The sequence below is a fragment of the Triticum urartu genome, chromosome 5A, assembly GCF_056163025.1.
Source record: "Triticum urartu cultivar PI428250 chromosome 5A, HENAU_Tu73, whole genome shotgun sequence".
Taxonomy (NCBI): Eukaryota; Viridiplantae; Streptophyta; class Magnoliopsida; order Poales; family Poaceae; genus Triticum; species Triticum urartu.
In genome coordinates this window covers 459902698-459926476 of record NC_141877.1, presented here as the reverse complement: position 1 = coordinate 459926476, position 23779 = coordinate 459902698, and the positions used below count along the sequence as shown (strand labels likewise).

Sequence of the window (23779 nt, the reverse complement as noted above, 5' to 3'; positions counted from 1 at the left end):
ACCCTCATCGCGATCGTCGATCACGAGTGGGGTAGCCTCCTCGGAGATATCCAGCTTCCTGAGCACTTCCTCCAGCAGCGATTTTGCTGATCTAGGGTTAGTGGGTCCCGAGGTCCCCTGCGTGCTCGGCGGAGAGGATGTTGCCATCTCCTACGCCGCTGTGCTCCAGGCAGCCCGCCGATCAGGATCCGCGGCCGCCAATGAGTTCCACGTTGAAACCCTAGAGATTGCCGCCAGGAGCGCCTTATAGGTTCCGGGGAAAAACTTTTGCGTGTTCTAACTGCGGTCAGTCATACATCACTCTATAGAGTGCTTAGCCACATATAGTGGTAGTGGAAGGAGCAGATAATACAACAGCTATACCCATAGACACGAGTTCACGATATGGATACGATCGTAGAGAGCCGGACACGACAGGCACGAGGGCCACTTAGTTGGTGGCGGGGCTCTTCCCGTTCATGGCCGGCAGGACCTGCGCGTCCGGCACCACGTGGCAGACCGCCGCACCGCCGGGCTTCACGCTGAGGAGCCGGAAGGTGGCATGCTCCGGGTCCCACCGGGACGCGTCGGTGCGGCACACGGCAACCGCGGTCATCGCCATGTCCCGGCGCTTGCCATCCAGGGCCAGGACATAGGCCCTCACCGGGCCGGTGGCGCGGCAGCCGTACACGGCCCCTTCGCCGGCTTCTCCCCGGCACACGACGAAACTGGACCCCTCGACCACCCTCACGGAGCGGAAGGCGTACAGCTCCAGCGGCTTTTCTGCCGACGCCTCGGCGGCGGCAGCGGCCTGATGGATCCTGTGGAAGGGCAGGCTTTCCCCGACGCGCACCGCGTCCTCGGAGTAAATTGCAGAAAACCACCAGTTTGAAGGTTAGGTTTGCAAAAAACACTACAATACATTTTTTGCAAAAAAACTATATCTTCAGTAATCTTTTTGCAAAATCCACTGATCGGCGGATCTGGCTCTGTTAAGAGTGTTTATGACAGATGGGGCCCATTTTCTGCGTATGTGGCGTAACTTTTTGTGTAAGGTGGGTTTTAATATAAAATTACAAACTAGACCCTCAAATTTTACACAAACACCCTCAAATAAAAAAAATGAAAAACACAATTGACCACCAGTGGAGCTCGTGCAAATCAGCCTCATCCCGCCCTCGACCTCACATTGACCATGGCCGACCGGCGATCCCCCACCATCTCATGTCGTCCTTCTCCTCCCCAATGCTCCTCCGTGGTGGAACTTCTCCCCGGAAAGGATCTAGATCGGGGGGTCCTCGTCCTCCTCCGTGGTGGAACCGCTCCTCCCCGACGAGATCTGGATCGGGGGTCCTCGTCCTCCTCCGTGGTCGAACTGGTCCTCCCCGACGAGATCTAGCGTGGTGGGCACCGCCGTCCTGCCGCCATGGTGGGCGCCGCTGCCCTACCTCCGTGCTACAGTATGCTGTGGTGCATCAGTGGTGGAACTGCTCCTCCTCCATGGTAGACATCGCCGGCCTATCGGCCGCCAGCTAGATGTGCACGCCGTCCTGGTGCATCGGTAACCGCCCCTGCTGCTCCAGCCTTTTCCCTCCCGCTCTCTTCTTTCCCAGGTCGTCTCCCTTGCCCTCCCACCCTCTTCTTCCCCAGGACGCCCCTGCTCCTCCGATCGCTGACCCAACTGCTCCAGTCACAGCGTCCTTGTCGAGGAACGACAACGACGACTCCCAGTGGCGGCTGTCCTGCCGGTGTCAGGCTCAAGCTATCAGGACCCCGATTCCAAGTCACATCGATCTAGCCGGTAACACCTCATATCACTTTGCGGCCTCACGCACGGTATTCCCGCGGGTGTCGCCTTACCATGGCCCGGGACCGTTTGTGCCTTTTGGCTCACGTATATGATAGTGTCGCTAGCATCCATATGACAGAGAACCCGTGCCGACATGGCTAGTCGTGAACCCAAAGCGGCACCAACCTATGGGGACAGGCATACATGAATCACATCGAGCATGTCGGTCAGCAGCGTGTGAATCCGGGCTGTAGCACTGGGCTAACAGGACTCCAGAAACCTGGGCTGTAGCAGGCTAGGCAGGACTCTGGATGTCACCGCGTGACATTTCCCCGAAGGGACAGACACAGGAACGAAGTGAAACACATGCCGGCCAGTCAAGTGTCCTGAGCAGTAGTGCTGGGCTAGCAGGACTCCGGTGAACCGGGCTGTAGCGGACTACTATGGCTCATGGAAGCACTAGACTACATTTCCCCATAAGAGAGGCTGCCAAGGATAAACAACTAGATTGTCGGATCCCACACATACCAAGCATTTCAACCATACACACAATATGCTCGATATGTGTAAATACAACATGGCATCACAACATAACTCTACGACTCAAGTATTTATTCATTAGGCTCCGAGGAGCGAGATATTACAAACATGGGTCTCATGACCCAATAATCATAGCATACAAATCAAAGCACATGCGGAAGCTTAACATGTCTGAGTACAGACATCTACAAATGAAAAAGGCTAGGAAGCCTGACTATCTACCAGATCCTGCCGAGGGCACAAGATCGTAGCTGAGGTAACAAGCTAAACGTCGAAGTCCACGTGGGATTACTAGCGAGACTGAAGTCTCTCTGCAAAAACATAAATTAAGCAAACGTGAGTACAAATGTACCCAGCAAGACTTACATCAGAACTAACTATATATGCATCGGTATCAACAAAGGGGTAGTGGAGTTTAACTGCAGCAAGCCAGCTTTGACTCAGTGGCTAACCTGAACTATGACTGCAAGCAACTCTTTTGAGGTGGCGCACACGAGTCCACATATTCACCATTCAATACACCACTATGGATCCGCTCCCGTCTCCCTACGAGAAGGCAATCCATAGCACTCACACTTATCTTGCGAGTTTTAGAGTATCCACTTTCACTTGTCTATGAACTGTTATAGGCAACCCAGAAGTCCTTTACCGCGGACACGTCTATTCGAATAGATCATTTATAACCCTGCAGGGGTGTACTTCTTCACACACGCTCTTGCCACTTACCACCATGTACACATCATGTATCTCGGCAACCTTCAAGCGGAAGCCTGGCGAGGGAGTCGGCCGCGACCTGACTAACCACACAAGTCTCTAGTCCAGGTTTATCGCCTATTCGGGTTCCATCCGCGAGGAGATCCCGCCGGAGTTTCGCTCACAGCCCCAAACGATGTGTGCAGGGTTCCCGAGACACCAAACGGGCGCCCGGTACACCGTGCCACGGTGTATCTACCGCATCATAGCCCACCCCTAGGGTCAGCGCTATGCACGGCCGCCAACACATATCCTATAAACACCAGAAACTAGTTGCAACTCCTGGACAGAGGGCAAGGCAGTTAATAAGTCGAGGGGGTCCATTGGTTTCGGGCCCAATGCGTGGTAGTAGCTGTTCATGGATCACAAACACAGAACTCAGTTCCTGAGGACGGTTTCAATGAGACAACCCACCATGTACTCCTACATGGCCTCTCACCGCTACCTTTACCAAATCGTGTTCACACACTTAGCTCACACACAGTAGGACATGTTCATCACTATTCCAATTCATCCCCGATGAATCAGACCTGACACAACTCTATGCAATAGCAGGCATGACAACCAAGCATGAATGAGTAGGCACATCAAGGCTCAAACAACTCCTACTCATGCTAGTGGGTTTCATCTAATTACTGTGGCAATGACAGGTCATGCAGAGGAAAGGGGTTCGGCTACCGCAGCAAGTAACAGATGAATCGTTGTTGTCCTAATGCAGTAAAAGAGAGCAGGAGCGAGAGAGTGGGATTGTATCGGAATGAACAAGGGGTTTTTGCTTGCCTGGCACTTCTGAAGATATTATAGCTCTTCATCGGTGTCATCGAACTCATCGTCGGGAGCACGTCTATCGAGAGGGGACAAATACCGGCAACAAAGAAGGAAAACACAATCAATGCAATGCACAATATGATGCATGATCATGACATGCCAATATGTTGTGTTTTGAGCTAATGCAACTACAACCAGAAGGTTTTGAGCTTATTTGAACCAAAGATTCAAATACAACTCAAGTTGTGGGTTCATATAAGTGCATTAACATGTTTGACCTAAACAACAAGGTTAAGTTGCTCTAACATGCATGAAACTAGTACAGATGGATAGATTGGATTTCTCTGATCATTTTTCATATATAATTTATTTCATTCTGAGCTATATATTAATTTCTATGATTTTTTGAAGTTTATAACATTTTCTGGAATTTCCTATATAAAATTAAATCCAGAAAATACTTATTGCGTCGGCATAGCGTCACTGTGACATCACCAGGTCAACAGGGCCGGTCCAAGTCAAACCTGACCAATGGGGCCCACTGGTCAGTCACTCAGGGCCAGTTAGTGTCGCTGACAGGTGGCCCTAGTCAACTGCCACGTCAGCCAGTCAACCCTGACGCGTGGGTCCGCTAGTTTTGTTAATTAATCTAGCTTAAAACTAAACAACGACTTAATTGGGCAGCAGGGCCTACTGTCATTGTCTAAAGGGTGGGGTTAGCTGCTAATGATGTGCCACGTCGGAGTCACCGTAGTTCAGCCGGCAGCGACCAAAGCCGTGGCGGCAACTCGCCGGAGTTGCTCGGGTTTCGCGTACAGGCCATGGTTTGAGCCGCGTTTGGTCTCTACGGGTAGCTGGCGTTGCAGCGCGTCGGCTGGTGGCAGTAGCTGGGCCTGGGGTGGCCGAAGTCGACGGCCACGAGCTCAAAGGTGGCAGCCGGAGTTCGGTGGGGCACGGGCGGGGCACTGCGGCTTGCGGGCGAGCGAGCGAGGTAGCTGGGCGGCATCTCTGGTGTTCCAGGAGCACCTTGGTGCAACTGGTCGGAGCTGAGGTGCTCAGGAGCGAGGACCTCATCGGCCATGGCGGACGACGGCTCCGGTTACTCGCGGGGCAGTGGCTACGGGACGAAAACAACGACGTGGTTAAGGGGCAAAGGACCGGGAGCTCACGGTGAGGCCGACGACAGGCTCAGCTGGCTCGGGGACGACCGGAAGGCGACGAATCCGTCGATGGAGTCCGGCGGCCGTGCTCGGGGAAGACGACTCGTGGCTGCGATGTGGGGCTCCCGCGGTGGCATGGCTCGGGGTGGAAGAAAGAGGGGTCGAGGCGGAGCCTCTGGGCCGGTCAGAGAAGCGAGGGGGAGGCGGTGGGTGCAGCTACGACAAACGGCGTCGGTGGCGATGGCAGCGCTCGGCTGTGGGGAGGAGAGCAAGACAGAGGAGGGGGAAATCACGGGGAGAGTGAGAGAGGCCCAGGGGGGTGCGTGGCGTCTCCCAGAGGCGTCCAGGCGTCGAGGGGGAGCGGCAAGCAGGAGGTGGCCGGGGCGCGTGGCCGCGCACACGGGGCACATGCCCGGCGTCCTTCTGTCACGAGGAAGATGACAGGGGGGAGGCCAGTGGGCTGGGCTGGCGAGCTGGGCCAGCCAGGTGGGCTTTGGTGGGTGCCAGGTAAGAGGCCCAGAAGCTGTTCTCTCTCTCTCTTTGCTGATTCTGATTTTCTATTTCTTTTATTCTATTTTGATTTAGTAAAATACTAAACCATTTAATAAAATCCTGGAAATAATTAGGGGTGCTATCTGAATTATTCTAATGACCCATAACAACTTCCAGCATTTTTGGAGCACTTAAAATATATATAGCATTTAAATAGCTCCAATTCACATATGTTTGAATTAATTCAAAGCCCAAAGATGTCCTGCAAAAATGTAAACCATTTTTTGGTAGATGCTTCCACCTCAATCGAGAAATGTTGAACATTTTTAGAGGGAATTTTGAGTTCAATGAAAAAGATTTTATTTTGACCCTAGTTGAATTCATTTGGTGCTAGGGTTTAAGCATCCCCATTTCAAGATTAATTGAAAATGAAAATGATGCATGGATGCAATGCCACTAATTACAAAAAGATATCTAGGGCTATGACAACTCACCCCCACTAAACAAGAATCTCGTCCCGAGATTCAAGTCGTGAGGTAAGAAGACAGAGGGACACAAGCTAACACAATCTTCACGATCCAGATGTCTTTCTTGAGGATGTTGATTCATTGCATCACCTTGATCTCGACGTCTTGCTTTGAGAACTACGTCCAACATGACAACAAGTAGAAAGGGAGAATTTTTTTGAAGAATCGATCTTCCTGAGGTTCGAGCACTCAGGATCAACTCATGGAGTGAGACGTTGAAACATCTCTTGAGTTGGGACACAAAACATACATCAAGACGGATGGATAGTAACGGATGGTGAAGTTCAATTTGGTAGGGAACTATTCCACGCTTAGGTAGGATGGTGAATGGTTTCCAGATAGCGATGAAATAATTTCCATGATTCCATTACGGGACACCTTGGGGGAGGTGACTCGTCGAATTATTCCCTTAGGTGGCAAAAAGAATTACTTTTGATACAAAGATCATTGAAACTCTTTATACCAGCCTAAGACAATCACAATCGATCGTTTGGCGAAGTTCAAAGGAATGGCATATTCGGATTCCAATGGATGATGTGGACTACCTTGTTGAAGACAACGCGATGGATGATTTTGCTTATCATCGGGAATGGATGGGACCCATGGTAGTACCACTGTTGAAGATGATCCTAACCAAGAATTATCGAGAAGGTAGTCCAAGATAGAATGGCACAATGGCGGTGCAAGCTGGGAACAAAATGCAAATGTTGGGAATGATTCTAGTAACTGGGGATAAACTCAACAGTAGAGAGTGATCCCACTTTTTGAATGGTTCTAGCATAATCGAGGAAACCGAGAGCACAACAACCCCTGAGGAACAACTTCTAGAATAAGTTGCACTAAATCCTCATGGAAAAGATGGTCAAATAGCTCAATCAAGATACTACTACGATAGATCTTCTGGCTAGGTGTGTCGGCCAGAACATCAACCTTGTCGAGACCTACATCATAAATCTTGGAATAGCTCCAACCATCATATCTGCCTGAGATTCAGATCTGGTTGGTAACGGGATATTTCAGACAACATGTCCGGAAAGAAAGTTTGCAACACAAACCGACAAGATGATGTTGCGAGATTCTCGGGAATTGAACTACATTAGCAAGCTCCAAAACATAAGCTGGTTCTGCTACATACATGTGAGCACGTTGTCCAAGACAAGCATGACCACATAATAGTCTTACAACAAAACACTACGGAGTTCTGATTGGGAACCATCATTGCGAAGAGCGAAATCCTGCACATGTACCTTTGGGTCCTTAAGGATTAGCACTTAAGAACTTCTTTTCCTTGAACAAATCAATCAGTGGCTTGGTGTGCTAGGGATTCATATAGAATGAAGGTGGCAAGTCTCCAAACCACAGAATGCTTCACATGTATGCATGACTGACTTGGGATGATTCCAGATGAAGCGAAACAAACTTTCTCAAATTCATGGCGGCAACTTGCATCATATGCACGTGAATTAGAGGAAGTCACTTCTTCCATCCGAACATATGCTTCATGAACGAAACACGAAGATAATGCTTATAAAGTTTCCAATACTAGCTGGATGTTCAACACGAATCATGGAGAAGGTGGCAGTGTTGTTGACGGGCTCAACAACAATTCATCCAGGTTTCCATGGGGATGAGATTCCATAGTTATGTGAACAAGTGATAGCATTGGTCAGACCCAAAAGATATAATGGTGTATGCTCGAGGGATCAACCACGAGTAAGACAACATTATGAACATCGTTGGTTCTGGTTTGATTTGACAATAACCCATACTCAAATCAAAGATTGGTAAGACAATAGGTCCAACAACTGATCACGGGGACCAATTGATGAAGATATCATCTTTCTTCAACACACACACACACAGAAGATATCCCTTAGAGATGAACTAAGTTAAGCAAAGCTTTTACCTTCCAACTCTCCAAGTTGTTGTCTAGCTCAACCAACTAGCTCAGGGATATCCAACACAGATTCTTGGAGAAGGGGTGATTTATAAGAAAAACAACTTGATCACGAACTCAACATAGCGGTCAGGTGACATCCAGGTAATACTTCCGAGAAGATCTTCGAAAAATCACAAATCACCGATATGTCACTAAGCTCGAGAACAATCCTGCTTTTCAGGGCAAGACGATATGATCAAATAAGCAAGGATTGACACTATACTAACTCATTGATCGAAAAGTGCACCGGAAATAAGGACTAGGTAGCACGATCAACCTTAGGGTGATGATTCAATAATCAACACGCTAAGGATAAGATTATTATCCATTAACTACCAAGCAACACAGTTGCTAGGAGTATTGATTTCACACATAATGGTTCACTTGTCGGCATTCCGATTGCGACAACACGGGACCGAGGAATGAATAATGATGGCGAGAGGTATCACTACATCAAGAATTCATAATAGGTTGTGCAATTCCCATGACATTCTTGACATAAGACGGCAATACTCCAGGCAGAACAGAACAAAAGCTGGATTGGCATTTGATCTACAGAACACAACTACTTTGACCCAATCCGGGATATGGATGAGGTATTGGAGTTTGTTTCTCCTAGTCATTCCGGAATAGAATGGCTTGATGGACCACACGAATAATAGGCATCGATGAACACGATCGCGCACATACCCTTGACTATCATTTAATAGATGAAGGTCGGAATATAACTGAAGGGGGACAACTCAAAGAACATATGATTTTTTTTGAGTTGTGGATTCATGGATTAGCATGTTGAACCAAGTTCAACATGTTTCTTCCGGATAAAACCCATGCAGAAAAGGAAGGACTGGCAGATTAACAACACAGAATCGAGAACTCGCCAAGAGCACTCTAGTTGTGGTCCTTCGGTTCAACGAGGAACTTCTGCCATAAGTAGTTCATGGTAGTTGGAAGAACGAGGTACCAAGGACCTCGAGGACTATCGCAAAGGTTACTAATATCCTAAAGGAACTACCAAACACTATCAACATGAGGTAAGTAGAGTGAATCTTGGGTCAAGAACCCAGGAGTAGAATACCTACTACTAAATGGCATCACGAGATGCTTTCGAGAATGGTGGCCAGAATCATCACACCGGGAACACAAAACATGGCTAGATTACTAGGTGACTCCTTAAAACACCTAGGGTCATAAAAATAGCTCCAACATATATGTTGAGGCAACAGAGTACCTCAACTCACCGATTAGTGTGATTAATCTGGCCCAAATGGACATCAGGAACAGGAGGAAGGGGTTTGCAATTGCATCAGACTATTTAGAGACCTGGGATGACTCGGACAACATAACGGCTGTAAATGCTCAAAAGATTTGAGACATCCTGCAAAATGGTGGCATAACCACTCAACAACATCATATCAAGGTTCCAAGTCCAACTATCAACATACTGGAGTAGTAGAAACTGAACTAGAGCTTAAATCCATCAATCCTATAAGTCTCTATCATAGTAACTCGTCATCCTGATAGATAGATGAGAAGGCCTAGTTCTTAAACCTCGTAGAAGAGAAGAGGTTGACTCAGATCAGAAGGCATAAGGTAAAGGAGTAAAAAGAGCCTTACGTTCCCTTCCATAATCAATTCCCGTATATAACTAAAGCATTTCTAGACTCAACTTTGACCAGTTTGGCTTGGTAATCCTACAGGCAGTCAGGCTCTGATACCAAAGCTGTCAGGACCCCGATTCCAAGTCACATTGATCTAGCCGGTAACACCTCATATCACTTTGCGGCCTCACGCACGGTATTCCCACGGGTGTCGCCTTACCATGGCCCGGGACCGTTTGCGCCTTTTGGCTCACGTATATGATAGTGTCGCTAGCATCCATATGACAGAGAACCCGGGCCGACATGGCTAGTCGTGAACCCAAAGCGGCACCAACCTATGGGGACAGGCATACATGAATCACATCGAGCATGTCGGTCAGCAGTGTGCGAATTCGGGTTGTAGCACTGGGCTAACAGGACTCCGGGAACCCGGGCTGTAGCAGGCTAGGAAGGACTCCGGATGTCACCGCGTGACATTTCCCCAAAGGGACAGACACAGGAATGAAGTGAAACACATGCTGGCCAGTCAAGTGTCCTAAGCAGTAGTGCTGGGCTAGCAGGACTCCGGTGAACCGGGCTGTAGCGGACTACTATGGATCATGGAAGCACTAGACTACATTTCCCCATAAGAGAGGCTACCAAGGATAAACAACTAGATTGTCGGATCCCACACATACCAAGCATTTCAAACATACACACAATATGCTCGATATGTGTAAATACAACATGGCATCACAACATAACTCTACGACTCAAGTATTTATTCATTAGGCTCCGAGGAGCGAGATATTACAAACATGGGTCTCATGACCCAACAATCATAGCATACAAATCAAAGCACATGCGGAAGCTTAACATGTCTGAGTACAGACATCTACAAATGAAAAAGGCTGGGAAGCCTGACTATCTACCAGATCCCGCCGAGGGCACAAGATCGTAGCTGAGGTAACAAGCTAAACGTGGAAGTCCACGTGGGATTACTAGCGAGACTGAAGTCTCTCTGCAAAAACATAAATTAAGCAAACGTGAGTACAAATGTACCCAGCAAGACTTACATCAGAACTAACTATATATGCATCGGTATCAACAAAGGGGTAGTGGAGTTTAACTGCAGCAAGCCAGCTTTGACTCAGTGGCTAACCTGAACTATGACTGCAAGCAACTCTTTTGAGGTGGCGCACACGAGTCCACATATTCACCATTCAATACACCACTATGGATCCGCTCCCGTCTCCCTACGAGAAGGCAATCCATAGCACTCACACTTATCTTGCGAGTTTTAGAGTATCCACTTTCACTTGTCTATGAACTGTTATAGGCAACCCAGAAGTCCTTTACCGCGGACACGTCTATTCGAATAGATCATTTATAACCCTGCAGGGGTGTACTTCTTCACACACGCTCTTGCCACTTACCACCATGTACACATCATGTATCTCGGCAACCTTCAAGCGGAAGCCTGGCGAGGGAGTCGGCCGCGACCTGACTAACCACACAAGTCTCTAGTCCAGGTTTATCGCCTATTCGGGTTCCATCCGCGAGGAGATCCCGCCGGAGTTTCGCTCACAGCCCCAAACGATGTGTGCAGGGTTCCCGAGACACCAAACGGGCGCCCGGTACACCGTGCCACGGTGTATCTACCACATCATAGCCCACCCCTAGGGTCAGAGCTATGCACGGCCGCCAACACATATCCTATAAACACCAGAAACTAGTTGCAACTCCTGGACAGAGGGCAATGCAGTTAATAAGTCGAGAGGGTCCATTGGTTTCGGGCCCAATGCGTGGTAGTAGCTGTTCATGGATCACAAACACAGAACTCAGTTCCTGAGGACGGTTTCAATGAGACAACCCACCATGTACTCCTACATGGCCTCTCACCGCTACCTTTACCAAATCGTGTTCACACACTTAGCTCACACACAGTAGGACATGTTCATCACTATTCCAATTCATCCCCGATGAATCAGACCTGACACAACTCTATGCAATAGCAGGCATGACAACCAAGCATGAATGAGTAGGCACATCAGGGCTCAAACAACTCCTACTCATGCTAGTGGGTTTCATCTAATTACTGTGGCAATGACAGGTCATGCAGAGGAAAGGGGTTCAGCTACCGCAGCAAGTAACAGATGAATCGTTGTTGTCCTAATGCAGTAAAAGAGAGCAGGAGCGAGAGAGTGGGATTGTATCGGAATGAACAAGGGGTTTTTTCTTGCCTGGCACTTCTAAAGATATTATAGCTCTTCATCGGTGTCATCGAACTCATCGTCGGGAGCACGTCTATCGAGAGGGGACAAATATCGGCAACAGAGAAGGAAAACACAATCAATGCAATGCACAATATGATGCATGATCATGACATGTCAATATGTTGTGTTTTGAGCTAATGCAACTACAACCAGAAGGTTTTGAGCTTCTTTGAACCAAAGATTCAAATACAACTCAAGTTGTGGGTTCATATAAGTGCATTAACATGTTTGACCTAAACAGCAAGGTTAAGTTGCTCTAACATGCATGAAACCAGTACAGATGGATAGATTGGATTTTTCTGATCATTTTTCATATATAATTTATTTCATTCTGAGCTATAGATTAATTTCTATGATTTTTTGAAGTTTATAACATTTTCAGGAATTTCCTATATAAAATTAAATCCAGAAAATACTTATTGCATCAGCATAGCATCACTGTGATGTCACCAGGTCAACGGGGCCGGTCCAAGTCAAACCTGACCAATGGGGCCCACTGGTCAGTGACTTAGGGCCAGTTAGTGTCGCTGACACGTGGCCCTGGTCAACTGCCACGTCAGCCAGTCAACCCTGACGCGTGGGTCCGCTAGTTTTGTTAATTAATCTAGCTTAAAACTAAACAACGGCTTAATTGGGAAGCAGGGCCCACTGTCGTTGTCTAGAGGGTGGGGTTAATTAGTGGGGTTAGCTGCTAATGATGTGCCACATCGGAGTCACCGTAGTTCAGCCGGCGGCGATCAAAGCCGTGGCGGCAACTCGTCGGAGTTGCTCGGGTTACGCGTACATGCCGCCGTTCGAGCCGCGGTTGGTATCTACAGGTGGCTGGCGTTGCAGCGCATCGGCTGGTGGCAGTAGCCGGGCCTGGGTTGGCCGGAGTCGACGGCCACGAGCTCAAAGGCGGCGGCCGGAGTTCGGTGGGGCATGGGCAGGGCACTGCGGCTTGCGGGCGAGCGAGCGAGGTAGCTGGGCGGCATCTCTGGCGTTCCAGGAGCACCTTGGTGCAACTGGTCGGAGCTGAGGTGCTCAGGAGCAAGGACCTCATTGGCCATGGCGGACGACGGCTCCAGTTAGTCGCGGGGCAGTTGAAGGAAATATGCCCTAGAGGCAATAATAATGTTATTATTTTATTTCCTTATGTCATGATAAATGTTTATTATTCATGCTAGAATTGTATTATCCGGAAACATAATACTTGTGTGAATACATAGACAAACTAAAACGTCACTAGTATGCCTCTACTTGACTAGCTTGTTAATCAAAGATGGTTATGTTTCCTAACCATAGACATGTGTTGTCATTTGATTAACGGGATCACATTATTAGGAGAATGATGTGATTGACATGACCCATTCCATTAGCTTAGCACCCGATCGTTTAGTATGTTGCTATTGCTTTCTTCATGACTTATACATGTTCCTATGACTATGAGATTATGCAACCCCCGTTTGCCGGAGGAACACTTTGTGTGCTACCAAACATCACAACGTAACTGGGTGATTATAAAGGAGCTCTACAGGTGTCTCCAAAGGTAAATGTTGGGTTGGCGTATTCCGAGATTAGGATTTGTCACTCCGATTGCCGGAGACGTATCTCTGGGCCCTTTCAGTAATGCACATCACATAAGCCTTGCAAGCATTGCAACTAATGAGTTAGTTGCGAGATGATGTATTACGAAACGAGTAAAGAGACTTGCCAGTAACGAGATTGAACTAGGTATTGAGATACCGACGATCGAATCTCGGGCAAGTAACATACCGATGACAAAGGGAACAACGTATGTTGTTATGCGGTCTGACCGATAAAGATCTTCGTAGAATATGTGGGAGCCAATATGAGCATCCAGGTTCCGCTATTGGTTATTGACCGGAGACATGTCTCGGTCATGTCTACATTGTTCTCGAACCCGTAGGGTCCGCACGCTTAAGGTTTCGATGATAGTTATATTATGAGTTTATGAGTTTTGATGTACCGAAGTTAGTTCGGAGTCCCGGATGTGATCACGAACATGACGAGGAGTCTCGAAATGGTTGAGACATAAAGATTGATATATTGGACGGCTATATTCGGACACCGGAAGTGTTCCGGGTGATTTCGGAGAAAACCAGAGTGCCGGAGGGTTACCAGAACCCCCGGGAGAAGTAATGGGCTGTATGGGCCTTAGTGGAGAGAGAGAGGAGCAGCCAGGGTGGGCCGCGTGCCTCCTCCCCCTGGTCCGAATTGGACTAGGATAGGGGGGGGGGCGCCCCCCTTTCCTTCTCCCTCCCCCCTTCCTTTCCCCCTCCTAGTAGGAGTAGGAAAGAGGGGAGTCCTACTCCTACTAGGAGGACTCCTCCTCCTTGGCACACCATTGGGCCGGCCGGCCTCCTCCCCTTGCTCCTTTATATACGGGGGCAGGGGGCACCCCTAGACACACAAGTTGATCCACGTGATCGTTTTCTTAGCCGTGTGCGGTCCCCCCTTCCACCATAATCCTCGATAATATTGTAGCGGTGCTTAGGCGAAGCCCTGCGACGGTAGAACATCAAGATCATCACCACGCCGTCGTGCTGACGGAACTCTTACCCGACACTTTGCTAGATTGGAGTCCGGATCGTCATCGAGCTGAACGTGTGCTAAAACTCGGAGGTGCCGTAGTTTCGGTGCTTGATCGGTCGGGCCGTGAAGACGTACGACTACATCAACCGCGTTGTCATAATGCTTCCGCTGTCGGTCTACAAGGGTACGTAGATCACACTCTCCCCTCTCATTGCTATGCATCACCATGATCTTGCGTGTGCGTAGGAATTTTTTTGAAATTACTACGTTCCCCAACAGTGGCATCCGAGCCTAGGTTTTATGTGTTGATGTTATATGCACGAGTAGAACACAAGTGAGTTGTGGGCAATATAAGTCATACTGCTTACCAGCATGTCATACTTTGGTTCGGCGGTATTGTTGGACGAAGCGGCCCAGACCGACATTACGCGTACGCTTACACGAGACCGGTTCTCCCGACGTGCTTTGCACAAAGGTGGCTGGCGGGTGTCAGTTTCTCCAACTTTAGTTGAACCGAGTGTGGCTACGCCCGGTCCTTGCGAAGGTTAAAAGAGCACCAACTTGACAAACTATCGTTGTGGTTTTGATGCGTAGGTAAGATTGGTTCTTACTTAAGCCCGTAGCAGCCACGTAAAACTTGCAACAACAAAGTAGAGAACATCTAACTTGTTTCTGCAGGGCATGTTGTGATGTGATATGGTCAAGACATGATGCTAAATTTTAATTGTATGAGATGATCATGTTTTGTAACCGAGTTATCGGCAACTGGCAGGAGCCATATGGTTGTTGCTTTATTGTATGCAATGCAACTGCGCTGTAATGCTTTACTTTATCACTAAGCGGTAGCGATAGTCGTGGAAGCGTAAGATTGGCGAGACAACAACGATGCTACGATGGTGATCAAGGTGTCACGCCGGTGACGATGATGATCATGACGGTGCTTCGAAGATGGAGATCACAAGCACAAGATGATGATGGCCATATCATATCACTTATATTGATTGCATGTTATGTTTATCTTTTATGCATCTTATCTTGCTTTGATTGACGGTAGCATTTTAAGATGATCTCTCACTAATTATCAAGAAGTGTTCTCCCTGAGTATGCACCATTGCGAAAGTTCTTCATGCTGAGACACCACGTGATGATCGGGTGTGATAAGCTCTACTTTCAAATACAACAAGTGCAAAACAGTTGCATACGCGGAATACTCAGGTTATACTTGGTGAGCCAAGCATATACAGATATGGCCTCGGAACACGGAGACCGAAAGGTCGGGCATGAATCATATAGTAGATATGATCAACATAGTGATGTTCACCAATGAAACTACTCCATCTCACGTGATGAACGGACATGGTTTAGTTGATTTGGATCACGTAATCACTTAGAGGATTAGAGGGATGTCTATCTAAGTGGGAGTTCTTTAGTAATATGATTAATTGAACCTAAATTTATCATGAACTTAGTACCTGATAGTATCTTGCTTGTTTATGTTTGGTTGTAGATAGATGGCCTGTGCTGTTGTTCCGTTGAATTTTAATGCGTTCCTTGAGAAAGCAAAGTTGAAAGATGATGGTAGCAATTACACGGACTGGCTCCGTAACTTGAGGATTATCCTCATTGCTGCACAGAAGAATTACGTCCTGGAAGCACCGCTCGGTGCCAGGCCTGCTGCTGGACCAACACCAGATGTTATGAACTTCTGGCAGAGCAAAGCTGATGACTACTCGATAGTTCAGTGTGCCATGCTTTACAGCTTAGAATCGGGACTTCAACGACGTTTTGAACGTCATGGAGGATATGAGATGTTCCAGGAGTTGAAGTTAATATTTCAAGCAAATGCCCGGATTGAGAGATATGAAGTCTCCAATAAGTTCTATAGCTGCAAGATGGAGGAGAACAGTTCTGTCAGTGAGCATATACTCAAAATGTCTGGGTATAATAATCACTTGATTCAATTGGGAGTTAATCTTCCAGATGATTGCGTCATTGACAGAATTCTCCAATCACTTCCACCTAGCTACAAGAGCTTGTGATGAACCATAATATGCAAGGGATTAATAAGACTATTCCCGAGCTCTTCGCAATGCTGAAAGCTGCGGAGGTAGAAATCAAGAAGGAGCATCAAGTGTTGATGGTAAACAAGACCACTAGTTTCAAGAAAAAGGGCAAAGGGAAGAAGAAGAAGGGGAACTTCAAAAAGAACAGCAAGCAAGTTGCTGCTCAAGAGAAGAAACCCAAACCTGGACCTAAGTCTGAAACTGAGTGCTTCTACTACAAGCAGACTGGTTACTGGAAGCGGAACTGCCCCAAGTATTTGGCGGATAAGAAGGATGGCAAGGTGAACAAAGGTATATGTGATATACATGTTATTGAGGTGTACCTTACTAATGCTCGCAGTAGCATCTGGGTATTTGATACTGGTTCTGTTGCTAACATTTGCAACTCGAAACAGGGACTACAGATTAAGCGAAGATTGGCTAAGGACGAGGTGACGATGCGCGTGGGAAATGGTTCCAAAGTCGATGTGATCGCGGTCGGCACACTACCTCTACATCTACCTTCGGGATTAGTATTAGACCTAAATAATTGTTATTTGGTGCCAGTGTTGAGCATGAACATTATATCTGGATCTTGTTTGATGCGAGACGGTTATTCATTTAAATCAGAGAATAATGGTTGTTCTATTTATATGAGTAATATCTTTTATGGTCACGCACCCTTAAAGAGTGGTCTATTCTTATTAAATCTCGATAGTAGTGACACACATATTCATAATGTTGAAGCCAAAAGATGCACAGTTGATAATGATAGTGCAACTTATTTGTGGCACTGCCGTTTGTGTCATATCGGTGTAAAGCGCATGAAGAAACTCCATACTGATGGACTTTTGGAACCACTTGATTATGAATCGCTTGGTACTTGTGAACCGTGCCTTATGGGTAAGATGACAAAAACACCGTTCTCCGGTACTATGAAGAGAGCAACAGATTTGTTGGAAATCATACATACAGATGTATGTGGTCCGATGAATGTTGAGGCTCGTGGCGGATATCGTTATTTTCTCACCTTCACAGATGACTTAAGCAGATATGGGTATATCTACTTAATGAAACATAAGTCTGAAACATTTGAAAAGTTCAAATAATTTCAGAGTGAAGTTGAAAATCATCGTAACAAGAAAATAAAATTCCTATGATCTGATTGTGGAGGAGAATATTTGAGTTATGAGTTTGGTGTACATTTGAAACAATGCGGAATAGTTTCGCAACTCACGCCACCCAGAACACCACAGTGTAATGGTGTGTCCGAACATCGTAATCTTACTTTACTTGATATGGTGCGATCTATGATGTCTCTTATTGATTTACCGCTATCGTTTTGGGGTTATGCTCTAGAGACGGCCGCATTCACGTTAAATAGGGCACCATCAAAATCCGTTGAGACGACACCTTATGAACTGTGGTTTGGCAAGAAACCAAAGTTGTCGTTTCTGAAAGTTTGGGGCTGCGATGCTTATGTGAAAAGGCTTCAACCTGATAAGCTCGAACCCAAATCGGAGAAATGTGTCTTCATAGGATATCCAAAGGAAACTATTGGATACACCTTCTATCACAGATCCGAAGGCAAGACTTTTGTTGCTAAATTCGGAAATTTTCTAGAGAAGGAGTTTCTCTCGAAAGAAGTGAGTGGGAGGAAAGTAGAACTTGACGAGGTAACTGTACCTGCTCCCTTATTAGAAAGTAGCACATCACAGAAACCAGTTTCTGTGACACCTACACCAATTAGTGAGGAAGCTAATGATGATGATCATGAAACTTCAGAACAAGATACTACTGAACCTCATAGATCAACCAGAGTAAGATCCGCACCAGAGTGGTACGGTAATCCTGTTCTGGAAATCATGCTACTAGATCATGATGAACCTACGAACTATGGAGAAGCGATGGTGAGCCCAGATTCCGCAAAATGGCTTGAAGCCATGAAATCTGAGATGGGATCCATGTATGAGAACAAAGTATGGACTTTGGTTGACTTGCCCAAAGATCGGCAAGCAATTGAGAATAAATGGATCTTCAAGAAGAAGACTGACGCTGACGGTAATGTTACTGCCTACAAAGCTCGACTTGTCGCAAAAGGTTTTCGACAAGTTCAAGGGATTGACTACGATGAGACCTTCTCACCCATAGCGATGCTTAAGTCTATCCGAATCATGATAGCAATTGCCGCATTTTATAATTTTGAAATTTGGCAGATGGATGTCAACACTGCATTCGTGAATGGATTTCTGGAAGAAGAGTTGTATATGACGCAACCGGAAGGTTTTGTCGATCCAAAGGGAGCTAACAAAGTGTGCAAGCTCCAGCGATCCATTTATGGACTGGTGCAAGCTTCTCGGAGTTGGAATAAACGCTTTGATAGTGTGATCAAAGTATTTGGTTTTGTACAGACTTTTGGAGAAGCCTGTATTTACAAGAAAGTGAGTGGGTGCTCTGTAGCATTTCTGATATTATATGTAGATGACATATTACTAATCGGAAATGATATAGAATTTCTGGATAGTATAAAGGGATACTTGAATAAGAGTTTTTCAATGAAAGACCTCGGTGAAGCTGCTTACATATTGGGCATTAAGATCTATAGAGATAGATCAAGACGCTTAATTGGACTTTCACAAAGCACATACCTTGACAAAATTTTGAAGAAGTTCAAAATGGATCAAGCAAAGAAAGGATTCTTGCCTGTGTTACAAGGTGTGAAATTGAGTAAGACTCAATGCCCAACCAATGCAGAAGATAGAGAGAAAATGAAAGATGTTCCCTATGCTTCAGCCATAGGATCTATCATGTATGCAATGCTATGTACCAGACCTGATGTGTGTCTTGCTATAAGTCTAGCAGAGAGGTACCAAAGTAATCTAGGAGTGGATCACTGGACAGCGGTCAAGAACATCCTGAAATACCTGAAAAGGACTAAGGATATTTTTCTCATATATGGAGGTGACAAAGAGCTCATCGTAAATGGTTACATTGATGCAAGCTTTGACACTGATCCGGACGATTCTAAATTGCAAACCGGATACGTGTTTACATTAAACGGTGGAGCTGTCAGTTGGTGCAGTTCTAAACAAAGCGTTGTGGCGGGATCTACATGTGAAGCGGAGTACATAGCTGCTTCGGAAGCAGCAAACGAAGGAGTCTGGATGAAGGAGTTCGTATCCGATCTAGGTGTCATACCTAGTGCATCGGGTCCAATGAAAATCTTTTGTGACAATACTGGTGCAATTGCCTTGGCAAATGAATCCAGATTTCACAAGAGAACCAAGCACATCAAGAGACGCTTCAATTCCATCCGGGTTCTAGTCCAGGTGGGAGACATAGAGATTTGCAAGATACATATGGATCTGAATGTTGCAGACCCGTTGACTAAGCCTCTTCCACGAGCAAAACATGATCAGCACCAAAGCTCCATGGGTGTTAGAATCATTACTGTGTAATCTAGATTATTGACTCTAGTGCAAGTGGGAGACTGAAGGAAATATGCCCTAGAGGCAATAATAATGTTATTATTTTATTTCCTTATATCATGATAAATTTTTATTATTCATGCTAGAATTGTATTATCCGAAAACATAATACTTGTGTGAATACATAGACAAACTAAAACGTCACTAGTATGCCTCTACTTGACTAGCTTGTTAATCAAAGATGGTTATGTTTCCTAACCATAGACATGTGTTGTCATTTGATTAACGGGATCACATTATTAGGAGAATGATGTGATTGACATGACCCATTCCATTAGCTTAGCACCCGATCGTTTAGTATGTTGCTATTGCTTTCTTCATGACTTATACATGTTCCTATGACTATGAGATTATGCAACTCCTGTTTGCCGGAGGAACACTTTGTGTGCTACCAAACATCACAACGTAACTGGGTGATTATAAAGGAGCTCTACAGGTGTCTCCAAAGGTAAATGTTGGGTTGGCGTATTTCGAGATTAGGATTTGTCACTCCGATTGTCGGAGAGGTATCTCTGGGCCCTCTCGGTAATGCACATCACATAAGCCTTGCAAGCATTGCAACTAATGAGTTAGTTGCGAGATGATGTATTACGAAACGAGTAAAGAGACTTGCCGGTAACGAGATTGAACTAGGTATTGAGATACCGACGATCGAATCTCGGGCAAGTAACATACCAATGACAAAGGGAACAATGTATGTTGTTATGCGGTCTGACCGATAAAGATCTTCGTAGAATATGTGGGAGCCAATATGAGCATCTAGGTTCCGCTATTGGTTATTGACCAGAGACATGTCTCGGTCATGTCTACATTGTTCTCGAACCCGTAGGGTCCGCAAGCTTAAGGTTTCGATGACAGTTATATTATGAGTTTATGAGTTTTGATGTACCGAAGTTAGTTCGGAGTCCCGGATGTGATCACGTACATGACGAGGAGTCTCGAAATGGCCGAGACATAAAGATTGATATATTGGACGGCTATATTCGGACACCGAAAGTGTTCCGGGTGATTTCAGAGAAAACTGGAGTGCCGGAGGGTTACCGGAACCCCCCCGGGAGAAGTAATGGGCCGTATGGGCCTTAGTGGAGAGAGAGAGGAGCAGCCAGGGTGGGCCGCGCGCCTCCTCCCCCCTGGTCCGAATTGGACTAGGAGAGGGGGGCGGCGCCCCCCTTTCCTTCTCCCTCCCCCCTTCCTTTCCCCCTCCTAGTAGGAGTAGGAAAGAGGGGAGTCCTACTCCTACTAGGAGGAGGACTCCTCCTCCTTGGCGCGCCATAGGGCTGGCCGGCCTCCTCCGCTTGCTCCTTTATATACGGGGGCAGGGGGCACCCCTAGACACACAAGTTGATCCACGTGATCGTTTTCTTAGCCGTGTGCGGTGCCCCCTTCCACCATAATCCTCGATAATATTGTAGCGGTGCTTAGGCGAAGCCCTGTCGCGGTAGAACATCAAGATCGTCACCACGCCGTCGTGCTGACGGAACTCTTCCCCGACACTTTGCTGGATCGGAGTCTGGGGATCGTCATCGAGCTGAACGTGTGCTAAAACTCGGAGGTGCCGTAGTTTCGGTGCTTGATCGGTCGGTCCATGAAGACGTACGACTACATCAACCGCGTTGTCATAACGCTTCCGCTGTCGGTCTACAAGGGTATGTAGATCACACTCTCCCCTCTCGTTGCTATGCATCACCATGATCTTGCGTGTGCGTAGGAATTTTTTTGAAATTACTACGTTCCCCAACAGCAGTGGCTACGGGACGAAAACGACGACGTGGTTAAGGGGGAAAGGACCGGGAGCTCACGGTGAGGCCGACGACAGGCTCAGCTGGCTCGGGGACGACCGGAAGGTGACGAATCCGTCGATGGAGTCCGGCGGCCGTGCTCGGGGAAGACGACTCGTGGCGGCGATGTGGGGCTCCTGCGGTGGCGTGGCTCGGGGTGGAAGAAAGAGGGGGTCGAGGCGGAGCCTCTGGGCCGGTCAGAGAAGCGAGGGGGAGGCGGTGGCTGCAGCTATGGCGAACGGCGTCGGTGGCGACGGTAGCGCTCGGCTGTGGGGAGGAGAGCGAGACAGAGAAGGGGGAAAGCACGGGGAGAGTGAGAGAGGCCCAGGGGGGTGCGTGGCGTCTCCCAGAGGCGTCCAGGCGTCGAGGGGGAGCGGCAAGCAGGAGGTGGCCGGGGCGCGTGGCCGCGCACACGGGGCACACGCCCGGCGTCCTTCTGTCGCGAGGAAGACGACGGGGGGGGGGGGGGGGGGAGGCCAGTGGGTTGGGCTGGCCAGCTGGGCCAGCCAGGTGGGCTTTGGTGGGTGCCAGGTAAGAGGCCCAGGTGCTGTTCTCTCTCTCTCTGCTGATTCTGCTTTTCTATTTCTTTTATTCTGTTTTGATTTAGTAAAATACTAAACCATTTAATAAAATCCTGGAAATAATTAGGGGTGCTGTCTGAATTATTCTAATGACCCATAACAACTTCCAACATTTTTGGAGCACTTAAAATATATATAGCATTTAAATAGCTCCAATTCAAATATGTTTGAATTAATTCAAAGCCCGAAGATGTCCTGCAAAAATGTAAAGCATTTTTTGGTAGATGCTTCCACCTCAATCCAGAAATGTTGAACATTTTTAGAGGGCATTTTGAGTTCAATGAAAAAGATTTTATTTTGACCCTAGTTGAATTCATTTGGTGCTAGGGTTTAAGCATCCCCATTTCAAGATTAATTGAAAATGAAAATGATGCGTGGATGCAATGCCACTAATTACAAAAAGATTTCTGGGGCTGTGACACTGGCGCTGGCCCTGGCCTTTCCTTCTTCATCCCGGCGCCGCCCCATGGTCAACGGGGATGGAGGGGCGGCACTGAGCTTGCGTGCACACTTGCCGGCTGCGGAGGGAGAGAGGTTGGGAGCGAGGGGAAGGGCTGTGGCGTGATTGGAGGGCCTAGGAAGCAGGGGGAGAAAGTTGGAGGGCGTTTTTGCATGAAACCTAAACCGTTATGCCATGTAAGCAGAAAATGGGCCCCATCTGTCATAAACACGCTTAAGCCAGATCCGTCGATCAGTGGTTTTTGCAAAAAGATTACTAAAGATGCAGTGTTTTTTGCAAAAAAAAATGTATTATAGTGTTTTCTGCAAAGCTAGCCTTCAAAGTAGTGGTTTCATGCAATTTACTCGCGTCCTCGAGGAAGAACACCGCCGATGACGGCGTGGCGACGTTGCGGACGACGGCGGCGCGGTTCAGTAGGACGTTGGGGGAGGGGGCGCTGGTGGCTTCGCTCCGGGGCAAGGCGTTGTTGTAGCCGTAGTTGAAGTTCATGGGCCGCGGCGGGTCGTTGTCCTCCACGCTGTCCTCGGCGACTGCGCCTTCCGGAGTGCCAGTCTCTGCATTCATGTATGCGCCCTGTTCCGTTGATGCGTGGTGATCAAACTGGGGCAGGAGCTCGAGGATGGCGTCCGGCATGGGGGCGTCGGGCAGGGCGGCGCGCCAGAAGGCTTCCGCCGGCAACGTCCAAGCAGCGGACGCCGGCTGCCCGGACCGAGCCTGGGGGATTCAAGAGACAAGAAAACGCACCGATGAAATGTTTGACAAGACAAAATTCGGTCGTGTATGGTAGATGTCTGAGCCATGCATGGCCGGCTCTACTAGCTAGCTCTTTCGCACCATGAGAACCGTGGCCGTGACGGCGAGAACGAGGAGGCGCGCCATCGTCGGAGCTGCACGGAGGTAGGGGCCGAGCCAAGCTAGTTAGACCCACACGACCTTGAGGAAGCCTTGGTGCTCCTTGTGTGGAAACCAAGAGAGATCGTGCCGAATTTATAGAGGGGGGTGGCGACGGCGACGTGAAACGGAAATCGTCGGGAGCTGAGAATATAATCTCGGCGGCGATTGTTGCATCCGGGAGCAGAGAGCCACACGAGA

At 47.7% G+C, this 23779-nt stretch overlaps 1 protein-coding gene across 1 annotated transcript; it reads right to left on the bottom strand.

The window, feature by feature from the left end:
- Nucleotides 1-430: 430 nt before the first annotated feature.
- LOC125507128 (BURP domain-containing protein 15-like) lies at nt 431-23566 on the bottom strand. The gene is made up of 3 exons (XM_048671812.2): nt 23522-23566; nt 23036-23401; nt 431-838 (listed from the first exon to the last, which is right to left on the bottom strand). The coding sequence occupies exons 1-3, from the start codon at nt 23564-23566 to the stop codon at nt 431-433; spliced, it is 819 nt and encodes a 272-aa protein (XP_048527769.2).
- Between the last annotated feature and the right edge of the window lie 213 nt (nt 23567-23779).

Bases quoted from the DNA above. Each gene is read 5' to 3' on its own strand.
- LOC125507128 (XM_048671812.2), bottom strand. From the start codon at position 23,566: ATGGCGCGCCTCCTCGTTCTCGCCGTCACGGCCACGGTTCTCATG. The intron at 23,402-23,521 runs GTGCGAAAGAGC...TGAATCCCCCAG, and splicing joins TCACGGCCACGGTTCTCATG to GCTCGGTCCGGGCAGCCGGC. The intron at 839-23,035 runs GCGAGTAAATTG...ATTTACTCCGAG, and splicing joins CGGTGTTCTTCCTCGAGGAC to GACGCGGTGCGCGTCGGGGA.